The sequence below is a fragment of the Temnothorax americanus genome, unplaced genomic scaffold (genome assembly GCF_048541705.1).
Source record: "Temnothorax americanus isolate GAGA-0224 unplaced genomic scaffold, ASM4854170v1 Scaffold2, whole genome shotgun sequence".
Lineage (NCBI taxonomy): Eukaryota > Metazoa > Arthropoda > Insecta > Hymenoptera > Formicidae > Temnothorax > Temnothorax americanus.
Genome location: NW_027509338.1, coordinates 2160640 through 2180136, shown reverse-complemented (window position 1 = coordinate 2180136; position 19497 = coordinate 2160640). Strand labels below are relative to the sequence as shown.

The following is a 19497-nucleotide window of genomic DNA, read 5'->3' as shown; positions in this document are numbered from 1 at the left end:
TGATAACAGTAATATTTATCGTTGAAAGTTTAAATGATTTCCAAATAGGCTATACTATACTATATTACGTGAGATAAAATTTTCAAATGGTGATTTACTCGACAGCAAAGTGTTCGTAAGTACGTTCGTGAAAAACGTGCACTTTCCATAATTATCTGTTAAATAAAAATTGCAAAATTGTATTTCCATCCTATGTAATTTCCGCTCTGCACAGCCAATTAAAAAGTAAAAGGATATTTATTAATATCCGGAATGCCCATCCATATAAATTTTTCTTTTTTCCGGTCAGGGGCTCGTTGGAATCTTCCAATATTAATTATAAAAATATTTTTGATTGTATCTTGGTTGTTGTAATGTAAAACCAGAGCGTCGAGGTATCATAATAAAAAATGAAAAAGATTATTTTTATGTAAAATATATTTAAACAAAAAACAATATATTATAATTTAAAAATATTAAAAACTAACAAAACACAAATTTAAATGCTATCACACACCTATTACATGTAATAAACTTGACATTTATTTTCTGTAAAATCTGCATTACGCTAAGATTCATGCGCTAAAAATAATAGTCATTAATTAACCTTTTGTTCCATTAAGCGATAGTCCCTATTTCCTAGCGAGTGCTTGCTCGAGGAGATAGGTACCTAATTACCAACCTGCCCGATGATTGCCAATCACGGAAGCGGCGAGAAATAAAGTTAAAACGGACTTTTACGTAGCGGATAGACGCGTCCCGCGTTTAAACAAAACGTACAAATAATTTGTATAGGAACGACAGCATTTTTTAAACTTTTTTTTTATTATATTTCAACTTGCATGTATGATTTTTAACCTTTTGTAATTCTATGTAAAGTTGGACTCAACATAATGCTTTGTGATAGTCATTCTTATCTTTTTAAGCTCTTAAGTACGTGATTACATCAGCAAATTGTACTTTTGGAATCTTTATACAAATTTTTTTAAATAATGAAAATTTTTTGATTTGTTATTTTAGACCCTTTGATTAGATTCGCTGATTTAATTAAATTAAGGTTAAAATATTTGACCTTTGTTTATTTGTGAGAAGTAGTTTGCTGGTTCATGAGTATTTCCGTAATGCAAAGACGTGTAAGAGTTTCAACAGCTTTCTTATAATGAGAATTGAACATAAATTAAGAAATGCCATGCTAGTTTAGAGACGATCATTTAGATTTATTAATATAAAAGCGTTTTATTATTTTTATTATTTTTATTAACAACTGCATTAACTGAAATAATCGATGCGTACATTAAATGCATAAGAGGTGTTTGCAATTGCAATCAAACTGTACGGGTGTTTAATTAATTTCGAAATATTGAGTGTAATAAAATTGCCAGTTTCTTTCACATCCATCATTTTTTAAGAAGATTTGCAATGAATCCGCGTTTCGCGATGACTGGTTCATTCATTTTCCTCGCGAAGTATCTAATTAACGACGTCACGAAACAAGTGTGCATAATCAACGCCTCGAGTGCTGCTCGTCAAGCGCGTAATCTTCTCGTGAATGGCCGTTTACGTCGCGCGCGTACGTGCAATTAGCGAGTATATTTAAATGGAACATAGCAATGCAACTCTCGAGAATTCTCCGTCATCCTTTCGGCTTTCGTCGTATTTACCGGCGAACTTGCGCGCCACGCGAGCATGCATTCGTTTAGAATACCGTTTGTCTTGAATAATCATCTTTCAACACCGCGAAGTTATTGACAGCTTACTTGTTTCCTAAGCTTTGTAAAGTTTCCCCCCTTGGAAAAACCGATATACCGCAAAAACGACATACTCTGTATCTCGACTTTCACGTCCTCGAAAATCGAAAATCGATCGTGTTTAAAGTAGGAGCGATCTCGGAGAGGTTGTCTTTTCCCCGTAAAATTTTAAGACGGTAATTTCTGACCTAATAGATTTTGGAAAAACCACTAAAAGTCAGTAAAGCGAATGCTGAATTTAAAATGCGATTTGCTCCGGTCTCATTCAGCCATCATTACCGGAGTAAAAAGAAAAAATCCACAGTGACTAATCGAAGATAGACCGCACGGCAAATTGCATCGAGACGTGACTTCGCCCTTCCGTTTGCTGGCCGTCGGCATTCAGTTCGGTTATACAAGGAGACCGGAGAGCGCCCGATATCAAAGGAATTGTAAAATAGGCCAAGAACCGGCTTATATATATATACGTACGAGTTTTCCCCGCGGGCTACGCGTCGATACGCGCGAGGCTCGATGTATTATTCATATAGGACTACGCTCGCGGGGCCGCGGTACCCTTTTTCCCGTCTCCCTCTGATCAGAAATGGATCATCTATCGGGTGCAGTCAGCACGCTCGCGATGCTCATGAAAAGTGTCTGGAATATCAAAAAAGTATCGTCCTTTCGGAAATAAGAAAACTCACATGCTAGAAATTAATCTTGCTGCATGCTATTTGGTGGGTACATTGCACATCGATTGTAATATCGCAAGGATATTACAAGCTTTTCCTCGTTTTATGATAAATCTCCGTTCAATTTACATTTTATGTAAGACAAAATTTGTTAATTGCGTAGTTTAGTAATCTTTTGGATATGAATTAATTTATTGAGAAAGATGCTTTTCTATCTATTTCTATTTTTTGTCGGCACGTATTATTGTGATTAATATTTTATATAAAACAAACAATTTTCTCTGTCGATTCATTCTTCGTTTATAAAACCAATTTGGACTTGCGAACAGCTTGAACCTGGTCCTCGACCCGTCTTTTCAACTGCTCTTGCCGGTTTTAACGAGCGCTCACCTCGAGCGCAAGCGAATAAGCGCTAAGTGACGGTCGCTTTCTCGAAAAAAAAGACCCGAATCGGGTCCCTTGATTATTTGCAGCCGGCGCGTAATGACGCGAGAAGAAGATCGAATAATTAATCTCGAGAGGAGGGTAAGGATGACAGGATGAGGAAAACGGATAGAAAAGTAGATGGAGGAAGGGATGACACGACGGAAAGAAAAGAAGCGAGGAATTTCTTTCTCGTTTTCTCTTTCTTCCTCCGGAAAGTTACATTTCCGTTGAGAGAGCCGTCGACAGAAGGGTAGAGGGTAAAGGAAAAGACGAGGTATTGACAATCCTTTAGTCGGTACTTAGCTGCACTTTTTTTCTCTTTTACGAACACTGTTCGCCGTCCTGGCGTCGTCTTCAGTTCGTTGTGTTGATACGAACAAGAGTATTTCCGCTGTATTGAAGCCAATGGATCGATAAGACTGTAGTCATAAATATAATGCAGAAGTTCCATAAATAACACTAAGAATTGTAAAAACAAACACAAGAATATGTTTTGTATTTATTTAGATCTTTCTGTGAAAAAATAGCTTAAATATGTTCAACACCTGTACAAAATTTCAATATCATCAGACATCTGGGATCGATTGGATCTTTTAATTACATATTTTTCCAAAAATATTATATTTATTTTTATTATAATATTTATCAAAATTATTTTTCGAAATTAAGACGATTTTGTCGTGAATCTACTTCTTTACTATAGTCGATTCGCCAAGATTGCAATAATATAGATTTAATCGGTCCCGAGTGGAAGAGCGAGTGGTCTTTGAGGAGCAATCGCTCACAGCGGCAACTCGATTCGTGCGTATTGTAAAATGGATCCGCAGTTTGCGAGAGCGATCGATGCAAACGAGCCCCCGATCGAATTGCGGATAGAAAAGATGCAATAAAAGGAAGCGCGGCAGCCGACAGAGAAGCGGAGGCACGCGCGTTCTGCAGGAACGGAACCGCGTTGATCCAAGTGGATGTCCCTCTTCCCCTTTGTTAGACAGTCGATACTCCCTATAGAGATCCGCTTGATCAAGTACAGCCCTAGCGTAGGGATTTGCTGAGCATGTACCGGAACGCATGGTCCCTTTTACGCCCCCGGAAAACAGCGTGACGAATCGTTAAGAAGTCCCATCCTCGTCTTTTCGTCCCCGTTCGATTACAGGCGCGCCAATCAATGTCAAATACATGTCGCACTCGTCTACTATAGCGTTAATTTGATGTGCCAACAGTCGCTTTATTGTTTTAGGTGACGGTTAAAGTATACTATAAAAATAGTAAAATGGGTTATTATCGTCAAGTTAGAAATAAGGTGTAATTTGTTTAAAGAAATATGCAGCGGTGGTGCAAACAGTATATCGTGTCTTTAAGAATTTTTTTTTAATTGAAAGCAATATTTAATTTTATAATAATGTATTATATTTCGCAAATATTTTATCAAAAGAATATCTATTTTTATATCAACATATTTTTTATATCTTATGTTACATCTTTTTTAAATAAAAAAAACAAGAAATAAAAATTTTTGGTATTACAATTAATATCTGTTTATATTAACAAGAAATTTTTATATAAAATTTTAATATTTTATTTGCTAAATTTTGGTCGTATTGTTGTATAAACTTTTGGTCCAATTGGAATATATTTAATTACGCTCGCCATTCGAATGCAAAATAATGAAATCATGACGATTGTATAACTCCATGTCATGAGATCGTCGAGTTTTCGGCGTTTTCAATATGCTTCTCGCGTGAGTATATATCCTTCGCTGTAAGGCAGAATAGGGAAATAAAAAAGAAGGGCCGTTATGCACAGTATCGACTGCGAGCTCCCTTTTCAGGAATTCTTCTGAAGGCCCATTGGGAGAATCTCCCTATCTATCGCGCTGATCCAGAAGGGCATCGAAAGGAATTCTCTCTGCCATATCTGTGATCTTACATGAGTAAATGTAACTGAATTATGATATAAATCTTTATAATTTCACTCGTGCGTTTCATACGATACGCGAACAATTTAGCCTGTATAAATTTAGGATAATATACAATATGTAAAAAAATTATATATATGATGAAGTTTAATCGACAAAAAATTTATTTTTCAAAAAGTTCTCCTGATATTTATACAATAATTTTAAAATGAAAAATTTTCTTTATATTTCTTTTCAAGAAATGCATTGAAAGCAATTGGTAAAAATTAAATTAAAATAACTTTTTTTTTGTAGCTTCTTTTGTTTTTAATTCTTTGTTTCTAATATTTGAAGTGTAAAAAGATGAATGAAGAATAACGTCCTGTATTTTGAAGAGAAAAAGAGGTTTAATCTCGAAGATGAATTCTGAATGACTCCTTTTAATTTAAATGTTTAATTAACTGAAGACTCGATATTAAAGTTAACGAGTAACAAGGAAAAGCAAACTTTGAAAGTTAACGCAGTTAGTTGTGCAATGCGTGTGTTAACGTTATGTAACTTTTAATAGTTTTAATTAATAATTTAATACAAATTAAAAAATTGCACGTTTTGGCTGTACTTTGAGCCATCTTCAGCGCGACGCGGTGATAAGTAAATTGAATAATATCTAGTTCTTTGACAAGCACAAGATGAGTATTAAAAAAGTTAAGTGTACAAAGATGTGTGATTTTCCCAGAGAAAATATACCAGAAAAATTCAACTGCTATTCATTATAGTCCGTTAAATGATCAGACTGCAAATGAAAATTAAAACTATTACTGGCAAGGAGAGATGTGAAGTCCATTTACTAAACCACGTCCAGGAAACGTGAGATGACTGAAGCCTTGGGTTGGGAAAGACATCGGAAACGGAAATGATTTTTAACCGACGGTGTTTCACCTCAGTGTCACCTTAATCAACGGTTGACAGTCAGACGAATTAGCTGTTATTTAAAATCAAGTCCGTTTTTTAATTGTATTATTATCTCGATTATATCAACCACCGCCGCTTAAAAATCATCTCAATTTCTGATGTCTTTTCCAAGGCTTCAGTTTGTCAATTTCACATTCCCCAGACTTGATTGGGTAAATGGACTTCACTTCTCTTTGCCAGTTAGTCCCAATTTTCACTTCCGGTTTGAATACTTTGCAGATTATAAATATTAGCAAAATTTTTCTGGTAATTCCTTCTAAACATTACACTATCTTTGTACACACTCAATTTTTAAATACTTACCTTATGCTCATTGGAGAGTTTGAGATTATTTGACTTATCACCGCGTCACTGAAGATGGCTCATCAAGTAGAGGGAAACGCACGCTTTATAATTTTTATTAAATATATTATCAATTAAATGTTACATAACGTTAACTCACGCACAACTAACGTTTGATTCTTAAAGCCTACTTTTCTTCGTTACTCGTTCTTTTTATTTCTACACAGTAAAAAATCGTGCGTCCAAATGTTAAAATTTTCTTGTGTTACCAAGATTTGACTATTATTTCAATGTAAAATTAACATACAACAGCTAGGTTATTATTTTCGTAACATTTTCATGTGTTATATTTATGTCAACGTGATAACAAACACTTTATGTATGTCATTTAGAAATTGAATATTATTTTGAGTTCTTTTAACATAATTATTTAAAAAAATTAACACGTCTTAAAGTTATTTTAACATTAAACAAAAGTTAAAGTAAATCTTCTCTCAAATAATCGTAAACTTTGACATATAAAATAATCAAATTTACTAAAATATGTGTTAATATAACTCAAAATAAATTGTATAATATACATTTCGTAAGAGTTACATTAAATCAGACGAAGCAAAATGTTATATCGACATTTTATATACAAGTTATTTTTACATTATACTTAAAGTTAAAAGAACACATATAAATGTAAAATATAAGTGTCAATAATTTAACATTTCTAATTTGTCAACAAGTAACAAACGATGGATGAGTTATTTTAACATAAAATTTAGAGTAAACTTTCTGGGACATTTGAAAAATGTTACGATTAACATTTTATTTTTTACTGTGTATTAACTTCCCATCCTTGTAGAGAGATAACTCATCAACCGCTAATTTTCTAAAAAAGATATGATATTTTTGGATTAACAAATAGGACACTCTCTCTCTAAAATAAACTCTACACTTTTTCGCAGCTTATTTTTTATTTACAAGATAGAACCGTTTATAATATTATAACCTTTAATATTTTAAATCACCTAACCCCACGCGGCAAGCACGAGATGTATGTTTGTTGCAAACTTCCGGAAAAATTATGGCGCAAATATCCATGATGTATTATTCGCATCTGCGTGGCAGTCGACTGCTGTATTCATAGCGGATGGCGGCTTTATAGTAGCAAACAACTAGAGTATGCCAGAACTGTCTCAGCTGCTCGGTAATAGACTGCTATCATGACCTGGTTTAGAATGATAGAGTTCCGAAACTCCCTCTTGTAAAACTTATCGCGGTGGCCAAGGAGGATTATACTTGGCTTCTCCCCGATAATTCTGACATTCATTCTACTTAGAACTGTTTTCCGTTCTCCTGGAAGTTCCTCGCGCCATCGGGTATTTTGCGAAAACAATCGTGAAATAACAAAGCGGCGGAACGTTGGTGTATGTAAATGAGAGCGATGTTGAAGTCGCGCGTAATATCGCAATAGAAAAATGTACCGGCGCATATCAAAAAATACGGGAAGGTATTGAAAAACGAGGATAATAACGGAGTAATAATATTTATTGAACTGTAAGAACGAGATCTCGTAATAACAAGATACAAACAACATTGAAATTGCATATTGAATTGTACATTAATATGCATTACAACGTAAGCGAACTTCGAGATTCTAATCTGGCATGTTGGGAATTACCGTAAAAATATTTCAATATGCCGGTATTATACGCATACGTATATATGTAGGTCCGGAAATATGTTCCGGGACTTTTATTTTTGATATCGGTATATTCCGGGACATTTGGCAGTTTCCAGGACTGTCCTGGAAAAAATTTATGTCCTACGGCAATTTTCGGGACAGTTTTTTGAATTTGATTACATATATAACGTTATATTCCAGGACTTTACATTTCAAAAAACGTAAACAGTCCCGGAACATACCTCTGGACCTACATATATATTTACAAAGTTATTTACTCTATTCATAGTTACAGTTTAATATATAGATAGATTAAAATTGCATTAAAATTTTAAAATTATAAATCATTACAACACATTTTGACTTTAATATATAAAGATTATAAGATAAAAATATGAATATGAATTTCTATTAATTTAAAGTATGACAAACGTAACAAGTTTTATAAAAACAAAATATTAATTTATTAAAAAGTTATGTAAAATTAATAATATCGTTTTAAATTTTACAGTAGCTGCGTTTCAAATATATAAAAATCCTAACATTGAAAGCTTAGTATGATAACGAGTTTGCAATATTCCAAAACTTCTAAAATATTGATATAACATAATTTGTGAGACTTACGGGTCGAAATTCCAAACTGAAACATTTTCAAAGTAATCAGATATCAATAACAGCGATCTATGAAAGGACCGGTCGATAGGATCGCTAACACTCCGCGAACATTGAACTTGCATGCAGAGCAGAACCTGGGGAAGGAGCTTCTATCGCGAATATTCTAAGGTGATTCAGAAAGGAACGCCTTTTCCATTCGCTTCCACCTTTTACATGTATCCCTTCTGATCTGCGTAAAGGGCGGCGAAGACGGACTTCCGCGGGATCGCCCGCGGTAGATTTATTCGCCGTTGCTCCTTGCACAGTTCTTACGAAGTGCGTTCCTCTTCGGGGGAGCCCCGATAAAATAGGAGTGGGAATTGTGGGAGAGAAGATCGACATCCATCACCCGGTTAACCGGAGATAAGAGGAGCCGTTGGATGAGCTATCGGCGGCTTGCGATCCTCCACTTAGGAAAATACAATTGGATGGTCGAAATAAATTCTCGCGGCCGCTCGTGAGCCTCCTCCCCTAACGTCGCTCCTTTTCACAGTATTTGTTTTCCGAAGTTGGAACCGACGATGTCGGTATATCACCGGAGTTCGCCCGGAGTTCGATTCGGCGGAGAAGCGAAGAGATAAAAATACTCGATAAACTAAAGGAACGAGCTCGCACGGACGTTCGCCGAAAGCGAGAACAATCGTCAATTACGATAAACTACGAACGATGTGTCAGAAAGATTGCCTTGCCATCAATAACGAATCTATCATATGTATAATTTAAAAAAATGTCCATTTTATACTTCCATAATATGAATAAACGGGAAACGACCTCTTAAACAATTTAAAATACTTGATCAGTGCATGATTTAAACAGTTTGAATAGTTAATTGTTAAAGAATTTTTCATCTTTCTATGTAGCGACTCTCCAAAAATATTCTCTTGATAGATTAACAAAATAATATCTCTAAGTCGAGAAGGAGGTTCACGTTTTCCACAAAATCTGCCTCAACCTACCAATCGTCAAACAAAACCACTTACATCCAGCATCGATCACGCCGTTTGCCGGTTCCTGGGAGAAAAAAATCTCTCACCGAGGAGATTTTCGCGAGCGAGTCAACGAGGAGAAGAACACGGATCGCAGGACGAGCGAACGACAGGAACGAAAGAGAGAGAGTCTCCCCAGGAAGGGGAGAATTAGGCTCTCGGGCCGAATCAGCGTTTATCGCCCCAACAAGCCGGCTTTTAATGGGCCGCTCGAAAACTGGGCGAAATAATCCGCGGCCCCTCCGGCTGGCGGGGATGTCGGCCGAGGGTTTAGAAAAGGCAACGAGCCAAGGGGGGCGGCTGCGAACCCTCCGAAGCCCCGACGACAATACCTTACGGTTCGGCGCACTCTCAGCTTCGGGATCGACGGGCTTCGAATCCGAATAGCGGCTCGATGTCGCTGTTCTCTGTTTAAACTAGACACGTGGCTCCGTTTACGCGGTTCGAAGGGTGATACAGGGCGGTTCGTTTGTGTGCGCGCCGGCCTTTGAAAACCAAAATCAAATACATTATTCCGGGCTCGATCGGCGCCCGCGGGATCCTCCTATTGTTGTCCGCTGTCAGCCTGGAAGAGATCGCGCGACTTTATTGGCCGGCTAACAATCGCCGGTATCATCGCCGTCCTACAGCTATAACGCTTTCCTAATTAAGTGTCTTGCGGAGACGCACCGAACCTATATAGGATATATTACATATATATACGTGATTCGGACGAGAATTAATTTCATTTGAGACGCTGGTGCGTTAATCCTCGTTAAATCCCTGAAGAGACATGGCTACGTTGTGACTGGACGCGACAAAATCATAAGCAAAATATAAGATAAATAGTTAGTCACTAATAATTAACAGAAATTAAAATATTTATTATCGATATGTCCCAATATAAACTAAAAATGTATATTTATTTTAAAATTGCAATCTAGTTTCCAATAATTGTTGCATTGTATCGCTAAATATTCATGCGATAAATACGAGGTGTTTAAAAATTTATTAGCAATATTAATTTTATCATATCTATTGTATGCATATTTAAACAATAATCTACAATGGGTTAATAGAATTTTAATTGCCCTGTCAAATTCACTCGAATTCTGTGCCGATCGTAATACCACGTGCACGTTTTTACTCATTCTCTCGAGCTCATTCTATTATTATGCTATTATGAATTCAGCAATAGGAATATACATACAAATTAATTATATTAACCCAAACAGTTATATTATTGCTTATTGCATTGAACTCTGCTATCATGAAAGCAGCATTATTTTAACCAAGACAATGTTTATTTTACAATTACTATTTAAGTGTTATTATAATTAGTAACTTTAATATAATGTATGTATGTATGTATGTATCTTCCGTATGTATGTATGTATGTATGTATCTTCCGGTTCCGGAGAGAACGAGAGTGACAGGTGTGAAAGCGAGTGAGAGCAAAAGGGTCTAGTAGAGAGTGACGAGGGAGGCTGAGGAAGGAGAGGGTGATAGAGCGAGGAGGTGTGGAGGTGAGAGAGTGAGGAGGTAAGAAGGGAAACAGAGGAGGGGCAGGTAAGAGGAGATAAAGGGAGGTAAAGCGGCTAGGCACTGAGAAGGTGTAAGCACGAACGTTAGCTGAGCTAGAGGGGCGCACGGCAGGTGAGCCGAGCCGAGAGCGGCAGCACGAGGCAGAGCGTGAACAATAGCGAAGAGAGAGGGGCGACTCAACACAGGATCCGGGACGCGGACAGCAGCGCGAGGCAGGGCATAGAGTAGGTGGTGGAGCTAGAGGGGGAAGTGAGCCGAGTTAGGAGGAGATGAGTGAAGGGAGAGAAAACGGGAGGGAGGGAAAGAGTGCGATAGGTAAGGTTAAGGAAAAGGAGAAAGTTAGGAGGGGGAGCACGGGAAATTTAGAAGAGTTATGGAAAAGGAAGAGGGAGGAAATGGACAGGAGCGGGGGTGAGGAAAAGGAGGAGATTTTTAAGAGAAGTAATATGACGGCAAGATCTCCTAAAAAAGACTCGGAGTTAGGTGTGAAGGAGTTGGGAGAAAGAATGGGAGAAATGATGGAGGAATTTAGGGCAGTAAGAGAAGAGCTAAGGGAGGGTTTCAGGGAGCAGGGTAGGGAGATGAGAAAGAGATAGAGGACCTGAGAAGGGAGTTTAGGGAGCGAGAGAAGAGATGGAAAGAGGAGAGGGAAGAGACAAATAAGCAGAAGGAGAAAATGGAAGAAAGAATAAGAAAATTGGAGGAAAAAAATGGAAGAGAGAAAGGAGGGGAAGAGGGAGGAGGAAGGAAACGGTAGAGGGGAGGCGGGGGAGAAATAAGAGAACTGGAGAGAAGGCTGGAAAGGAAAGAAAAGGAGGAGAGAAGAAGAAACATTGTAATAAGAGGGCTGGAAGTAAAAGAAGGAGGGAGGAGAGAAAATGCAGAAAAGTTACTAGAAGGAATAGGAGCGAAAGTAAAGGCAATAGAGGTGAAGAGAATAGGAGGTGATGCAGAAAAAGGAAGGGAAATGGTGCTGTTGAAATTGGAGAACGAAGAACAGAAATGGGAGGTTATGGAAAAAAAAGAGGAGCCTAGTGGGGAGAAAGGAAAGAATTACGGAGGACCTATCGTGGGAGGAAAGAAGAATGAATTGGAGGTTGAGAGAGATAGCGAAAGGGGAGGAAAGAGAAGGTAGGAGGGCATGGATTAAGGCAGGCAGAATAAGGCTGGAAAATACTTGGTGGAGATGGGATATGGAAGAGGAGGTGTTAAAGGACGAAAGGGGAAGGAGAAGAAAGGAGAGCAGAGGAGGGAAGGAAGGGAAAGAAGGTAAAGGAGGAGAGGGAGAGGTAGGAACGGAGACGGGGGAATAAGAGGAGAAGAGGATAGAGGGGGTGAGATAGAGAAGGACAACACGAAAGTCAGAAGAGAAGAAGAGGGGGAAAGTAAGTTAGTTTGGAGGATAGTATTCTGGAACGTAGCGGGGTTGGAAAATAAAGATAAGGATTTTTGGGAAGGGCTGAAGAAAGAAGATGTGTTAGTCATGTCAGAGACCTGGATAGGAGAAAAGGGCTGGGAAAGAATAAGGGGGAGATTTCCAAAAGGGTACGAATGGGGGGTGCAAATGGCGAAGAAAAAGAATAAAAAAGGAAGAGCAATAGGAGGGATGATAATGGGAATAAGAAAAGGATTAAAAGAAAAGGGAACGACAATAGAAGTAGATAGAGAGGGTTGGATTGCGGGAAAGGTCAGAACAGGTGGTGAGAACTGGAGTATTATAGGGGTGTATGCAAAGAAAGAGGGGATGGAGGAAAACGTACAAGAGTTAGGAGATAGAATGGAAAAGAAAGAAGAAGGAAGGTATACGATAATTGGGGGAGATTTTAATGCGAGGACTGGGCAAGAAGGTGGGAGGATAGAGGAAGAGGAGGGAGGAGGATTGGGAGAAGGAAGAAGGTCGAAGGACAAGAAAGTGGACAGAGAGGGGAGGCTGTTGGTAAATAGCTTAGAGGAGAGAGGATGGGAGATATTCAATGGAAATGTAAGAGGAGACGAGGAGGGGGAGTTTACGTTCACGGGGGGAAAGAGGGTAGTACGGTGATTGATTACATAATAGGGGAAGGAGAAGTAAGAGAGAAGATAGTGAGCATGGTAGTGGGGGGAGAGAGTAGACTCGGACCATCACCCATTGGAAGTAGTAGTAAGAAGGGGGGAGAGGAGGAGGGCAGGAGAGCAGGGTAGGAAGAAAAAAGCAGGGAGGTGTGGAACGAGGAAGGTTCAAAGAGGTTTATAGAAAAAATAGGAGAGGGTGGAAGTAAAAGAAGTAGAGTTGAATAAGGAATGGGAAGAAATGGAAATAAGAATAACAGAGGCAATAAAAGGGGTAGAGGAGGAGCTCGGAAATAAGAAAGGGAAGGTGGGATGGTGGGATGAGGAATGTCGAGAAGCGAAGAAAGAGGCAAGGAGAAAATTAAGGGACTGGAGGAAGAAAAGAGGAGAGGCCCAGTGCGTATAAGGAAAGGAGGAAAGAATTTAAGGAGATATGTAAGAGAAAGAAGGAAGAGGAGAACCAGAGATGGGAGAGAAAAGTGGAGGGAGCAAGGAGGGAAGCGGAGGTATGGGAGATAGTAAATAGGGAGAGAAGAAAAAGGAGGGGGATTGAGGAAGGGATAGAGGAGGAAGAATGGAAAGAGCACTTTATAAATTTGTTAGGAAGAGTGGAGGGGAGGGTGAGGAGGGGGAAGAAAGATGGGAGGGAGGAAAAGGAAGGAGAGGAGGAGGAGGAGGAGATTAGTTTAGAAGAAATGAGGAGGGCAATAAGGAAGCTAAAAGACGAAAAGGCAATGGGAAAGGATGAGATTCCAGGAGAGGCATGGAAGCGAGGAGGGAAGGGGTTGGAGGTTTGGACATGGAAATTTATCAATAAGATATGGAAGGGGGGAGGATGGCCGGAAATTTGGAAGGAAGGTATAATTGCGCCAATCATAAAGAAAGGGGAAGGAAAGAAGGCAGAGGAATATAGAGGGGTGACAATAATGCCCTCTTTGTATAAGGTGTACACGGCTATTCTGGCGGAGAGGATAAGGGAGGAGATAGAGGGAAAGAGAATGGTACCACAAAACCAGACAGGATTCAGAAGGGGAATGGGAACCGTAGACAACATTTACGTGTTGAACTACATGGTGAACAGAAGGTTAGAGAAGAAAGGGGGAAAACTGATAGCATGTTTTGTGGACCTGAAGGCGGCGTTCGATTCGGTGGATAGAGGAATACTAATAAAAGCTATGAGAGAAAGGGGAATAAGGGAAGGACTGGTGAGAAGGACGGAAGAGATGCTAAGAGAGACGAAGAGTAGGGTAAGAGGAGGAAACGAATTGGGAGAAGTATTCTGGACGGGGAGGGGAGTAAGGCAGGGATGCCCTTTGAGCCCGATTCTGTTCAATGTGTTGCTAGCAGACCTGGAGGAGGAAATGGATAGAGTTTAAATGGGGAGGGGATAATGCTAGGAGGCAAGAGGGTGTATACTCTGGCCTACGCGGATGATATCGTGCTAATTGCAGAGGATGAGGACCAAATGAGGAGTCTGATAGAAAGACTAGAGGGTTACCTGGGCAGGAAGAGATTGGAATTGAACGTGGGGAAAACAAAAATAATGAGGTTTAGGAAAGGAGGAGGGAGGGACAGTAAGAGAAAATGGAGATGGGAAGGAAAAGAGTTGGAAGAGGTGAGGGAATTTCGGTATTTGGGATACGTGTTTCAAAGAAATGGAGGGCAGGAAGCACAAATAAGGGAAAGGATAAAAAAGGCGGCCGCAAGTGATGGGAAAAGTCTGGGGGATAGGGAAGAGGAGATTCGGGAAAGACTGGGGAAAAAGACTGTGGCTGTTCGATAGACTGGTGTGGACGGTGTTGAGTTATGGAGCGGAAATATGGGGATGGAGAGAAAGGGAAGGAATAGAAAGAATGGAAGAAAGATACATTAGATGGGTATTGGGAGCGGACGGGAGAACACCGTGGTATCTAGAGAGGGAAGGAGTTGCAAAGGGAAGAAATTAAGAGGGAGAGCAGGAATGAGGGCATGGAGATTTGAGAAAAAGTTAGAGGAAGGTGGAGGAAGTGAACTGGCGAGGTCTGCCTGGGAAGAGTTGAAGGAAAGAGAGATGGAAGGGAAAGCAGGTTCAGATTGGGAAAGAGAGAGAGGAAAGTTCTTCGAAGACAGAGGCGTGGGGTTAAAAGAGGTGGAAAGATAAGAGGAGATGGAGACGAATGGTTTCTTAAATTGTTTGAGGGGGATAGGGAGACGCAGAGAAAAGAGAGATGGGAGAGGATCGAGGAAAGCAGAATACAATAAGTGGTATAAGTGGATAAAGGGAGAGGGTTTATCCCGGGATATTTGAAGAAGGGATGGGGAGAAAGTAGATGGGGAAGGGTGGCTAGATTCAGATTAGGGAACGAGGGTAGGAGAGAGCAGATATTGGGAAGCGGAGGAGAAAAAGAAGTGTAGGTTGTGTGGGAATAAGGAGGAAACGTGGGAGCATGTATGGGAAGAATGTAGAAGATGGAATTCAGGAAAGGGAAGCTGGCAGGAAGCGGTAGGATGGGTTTGGACGAGGAAGGAGGAGGAGAGGAATGGATGGCTGGAATTAGAAGGGAGAGAGAATGGGTGGAAAGGGGGATTTGGAGGAGCTAAAGGAGGGTAGTGGGGAAGATGGAAGGGGAGATGGGGGAGAAGGATAAGTGGGAGGGGAAGAAGAGGAATGTAGAGAAAAGGAGAAGTGAGTAATTGGTCTGTTTTAGAGCTGGCAGGATGGAGCGTGAAGGGAGAATGATAGTGGAGGCAGTGGAAGGGATTGTAGAGGAGAAGCTAAGGAAGATGCTGAGGGAAAAGAAGGAGGAAGACAGAAAAAAGGACGAGAGGATGGAGGAGCTGGAGGAGAAGGTAAGGAGGTTGGAGAGAAAGATAGAAAGGCTGGAGCAAAGGGGAGGCAAAAGGAAGAGGGAGGATAGCGAGGAGAGTATGGCGGGAAAAAAGAAATGGTGGGCAGGTGAGGGTAAAAGGAACGAGGACGATTTCAGAAAGAGGAATATAATTATAAGAGTGGAGAAAGAGAAATGGGAAGGTAAGGAGACCAACTGGGAGAAAGTGAAGGAGCTTTTCGCAGAAGGGCCTGAAGGTGAAGGTGAAGGTAAGAGAGGTGATAGTGGTGGGGCAGAGAGGGATTGGCTAACAATTTTGGTAAAATTAGGAGACGAGGAGGAGAAAGAGGCGGGTTTTGGAGGCGAGGAGAAGGGCAGGGAACTCCATAGGAGTCAAGATACACGAGGATAAGTCGGTGGAAAGGAGGGTTAGGGAGAGAGAAGAAGGGAGAAGGGAGGTGCACAAGTGCACAGGGAGATCGGCGGAGGAAGAAATCGCGAGAGGGATGGAGGAGAAGCTTCTCTTGAGCCCAGAGGAGGAGAAGGAGGAGGGACGAGAGAGGAAGCAGGCCAAATAGGGAGGAGTAGACAGGAAGGATGGAGGTAGAAGGAAGGAAGGAAGATTTGACGGCAGAAGCGGAGGACGAAGAAGAGGGATGAAGAGGGGAGGGGAGGGGGGGTAATTATTTTTGTAAGGTCGCATATGGCCAGGCACATGGGAAAGAGAATGTACGAGGTTTGGGTACGTTCCTCATAAAAACGCCTTGTAAACCCTACGGGGAAAGGCAATAAACAGCATACATACATACATACAATATAATGCTAAGAATACAATACTAAAAAATAAAAAAATAAATATTTTTTTTTTATAAATAAAAAAAGCTTGCGTTAAATATAAAATAAATAGATATAGGTAAATATAAGATATTTCATTAAATAGAATATAAACAGTTAAAAAATTGCTTTATATCCACTAAAATCGTTCGCATGATAAATATCGTGGGTTTTGCATAATGGACAATATTCTACCAATCCACTGAGTTGCAAAAAATTGAAATGCTATTATACGTCCTTCTTGCTTAATATGATAGCGAGATCGATTCCAACCGTCGGCGTCGCGACGGGGAACTACACATATATCTAATACGTAGACAGTACGTAACATCGAGCAGGCATTCCATCGCGAGTCCATTATCATATGGCGGAGTTGGCAATCCTCCCACGTTGCTCTGCAGCTCTGAATTGCGAGGTCGGCTTCTCGGCCGCCGCCGCCGCGGCAAGATACGACTCTCGCTCTCGCCACCCCCGGGTAACGCACAAAAAGACACTCTGAATGGAAACTTCGCGGCATTAGGGGACAATTGGGCCCTCCGTCGTCACGTTATTATTCCCGCCACCGCTGCGAAGGCCGGAGCACTCCTGAAATTGCTAGAATTTATGGACTCAGCCGGAGAGCGAGCGAGCGAGCTCGGTGAACTTTTCTTCTTTCGGACGACGCTTATGGCTCTCTTTTTCGACGACCCGACGAATCCGCGTCGTCTTCCCGGTCTTGCTTTAACCGCCAAGACGAATGATCGCTGTTCACGAGGCAACGATCGCGTCGAGAAAATGGTAGGCCATCAGCCCGTTCTCACCGCATTCACGGATTTTAATGAGAAATTATAAGATTTTTCTTTTATACTTAGGAATTCGTAAAGTTCAGATTTAATATTTATCAAAGGATCGCGATTTCTTAATATACGCGACAGTATCAAGTTAAAAGCTATAATTTAATTTTACATCTGATTTATTCGAAAGGTACATTCTTTTATTTTTGTTTTGTAATTTTATAATTCTTTGTGTGTGGTGCACACAAAGAATATTAAAATTTAATAAAATAAGATTATCTAATATATTTGTAAGCTGATTACTTGATGAATTTTTACTCCATAGATTTTTGCCACAATTCACCTCTCTTATTTTATCTTTATATTTATATAATCTATATACACACATATTTTTTATATTTAATTTTTATTTATTGCTTTTTATAATCTGGATTGTGTATCAATTTTTAAAAAGTTTTTTTTTCTCTCGATTAAAACTTAAAACATACAAAAGAAGGATTTTTCTTCCTTATCAATTGGCCGGCACGACTTTCGACTCTTTTTAAGTACTTCCGAACTTCTCTCATTGGGCACCATTTGAATCGCGCAATTCGCCGTAATACGAGTATCGGTGCCCGGTTTATAAGTCGTTCATCGGCTCGAGGAACTTTTCCGAGGGCGAGTAACGATAATGCAACGGTGGCGGCGGGTGTTCGAAAGAAGGAGAACGGCAGTTTCGATGCTTAAGTTGTTGTCGCCGCACCGCCGAGAAAACCCTTGAGGATTCGTCGTGGAGGCGGCCATTCTCCACCGATATCCGAAATTCGCTGTTGTACGGTATACGTGTGTTTGTACAGTATTAAAACTTGAAACTCACCCGGTACTCTTCCGGCGAGAGAATCTTAAGCTCCCTCTCCTCTTGTGCTCCGAAAGTTTTCCGCTGTCCTCCTTTCGGTATTTATGCCGCGCGTATTTCGAAAACTTTTGTCCGCCCAAGCAAGTTGCAAAGCTCATTGGGCTAGTTAAACACATTTGTCAATGTCGCAACCATGCAATTTATATATTTTGACAGTAATGTACACGTCACAATAAAAATTGCGAAAGCTTAACATTTGCGGCGAAGGAAGCGAGAGCTATTATAAACTGATATCTTTAATCTTATATCATGCGAATTATACATTGTTACTTACAAAATATTCAAGTGTTTGCTGTTCGAATATAATTCCAATAAACTTAAATAAATTATCGAAAGAATGGAATTGATTTCAAGAGTGCAGGGAAAAATAATTAAAAATGAAAATCTTTAGTTCTCTCTTTTTCTCTATTAGATTTTATAAACATAACCACAAACTAAAATTAAAAAAAATTATGTAGAACGGATATTCTTTAATTATTTTATTTTTAAGTAAATTGAATTTGTATAACTCTATATAATAATAAATTGAGAATTATAAGAAAAGTACCAATAATAAAATAAGATAAAAAGTTATAAAATAGAAAAAGCGACGTTTTATTATCAGCAATATTATTACATTGCGATCTATCATCCGTTACTATAAATTAAAAAAAAATATTTAATTATTATAAATTAATGCACCGTATTGTCGATGTTTAGGTCGCTGAAGAACTAAATTCGCAGTAAATGCTCAAATTTTACCAGAGTGTGTTCGCGAATGCGCTTTCAATTGCCGTAAAATCACATTTTTATAGCGTTCAATCGTCTGTATTCGGACAATTAGGTCACTGGTACCAATGACCCATTACATTTCCGATATACGATTTCTGATACACAAGCCAGGGCGGAAAATAATCAGTTAATACACGTTGTAGCGGATAACTTTTGAAAAATGGATCTATCGACCGAATTAATACGGGCCAGTTGAAAGTCTATTGATTACAACTGAATTCGCTTTTTTCTGTTAAATAACTCAACTCTGCAAAATACTTTTATTATTTTAATTTTTTGTGTGTAAATATAATAATTAAATAATTTTTATGAAACGTCTACAGTTTAATCACAAATAATAAGAATAAAAAAATTTAACTGTAAATTAACGTCCGTGTTTGTTAATATGTGATAATAGATATATGAAAACAAGTAAATTTGAAGATATCGCATTAAAAGTTATAACATAATTTTATTTCAGTTACTGAGATTAAAATAGCAGTTTATTTGGACCAAAAGAAAGACTGATCCAGAAATTCAATAATAAACAGCTTTTAAATAATATTACAGAAATATAT

The 19497-nt window shown here is 39.1% G+C and overlaps 1 protein-coding gene across 2 annotated transcripts; it reads left to right on the top strand.

Annotated features, from left to right (window-relative positions):
• The first annotated feature begins 10668 nt into the window (after positions 1-10668).
• On the top strand, positions 10669-16168 carry LOC143896945 (uncharacterized). 2 transcript variants are annotated; one of them, XM_077405136.1, is made up of 2 exons: positions 10669-10792; positions 15548-16168. In XM_077405136.1, the coding sequence occupies exon 2, from the start codon at positions 15558-15560 to the stop codon at positions 16077-16079; it is 522 nt and encodes a 173-aa protein (XP_077261262.1). In that variant the 5' UTR covers positions 10669-10792; positions 15548-15557; the 3' UTR covers positions 16080-16168. The 2 variants fall into 2 exon arrangements, with proteins under 2 accessions (XP_077261262.1, XP_077261260.1); XM_077405134.1 differs by having other exon boundaries at positions 10669-10808.
• Positions 16169-19497: the final 3329 nt, after the last annotated feature.

What these genes read in the sequence shown, in the direction of transcription:
- LOC143896945 (XM_077405136.1), top strand. Translation starts at nt 15,558, where the DNA reads ATGGAGCGTGAAGGGAGAATGATAGTGGAGGCAGTGGAAGGGATTGTA.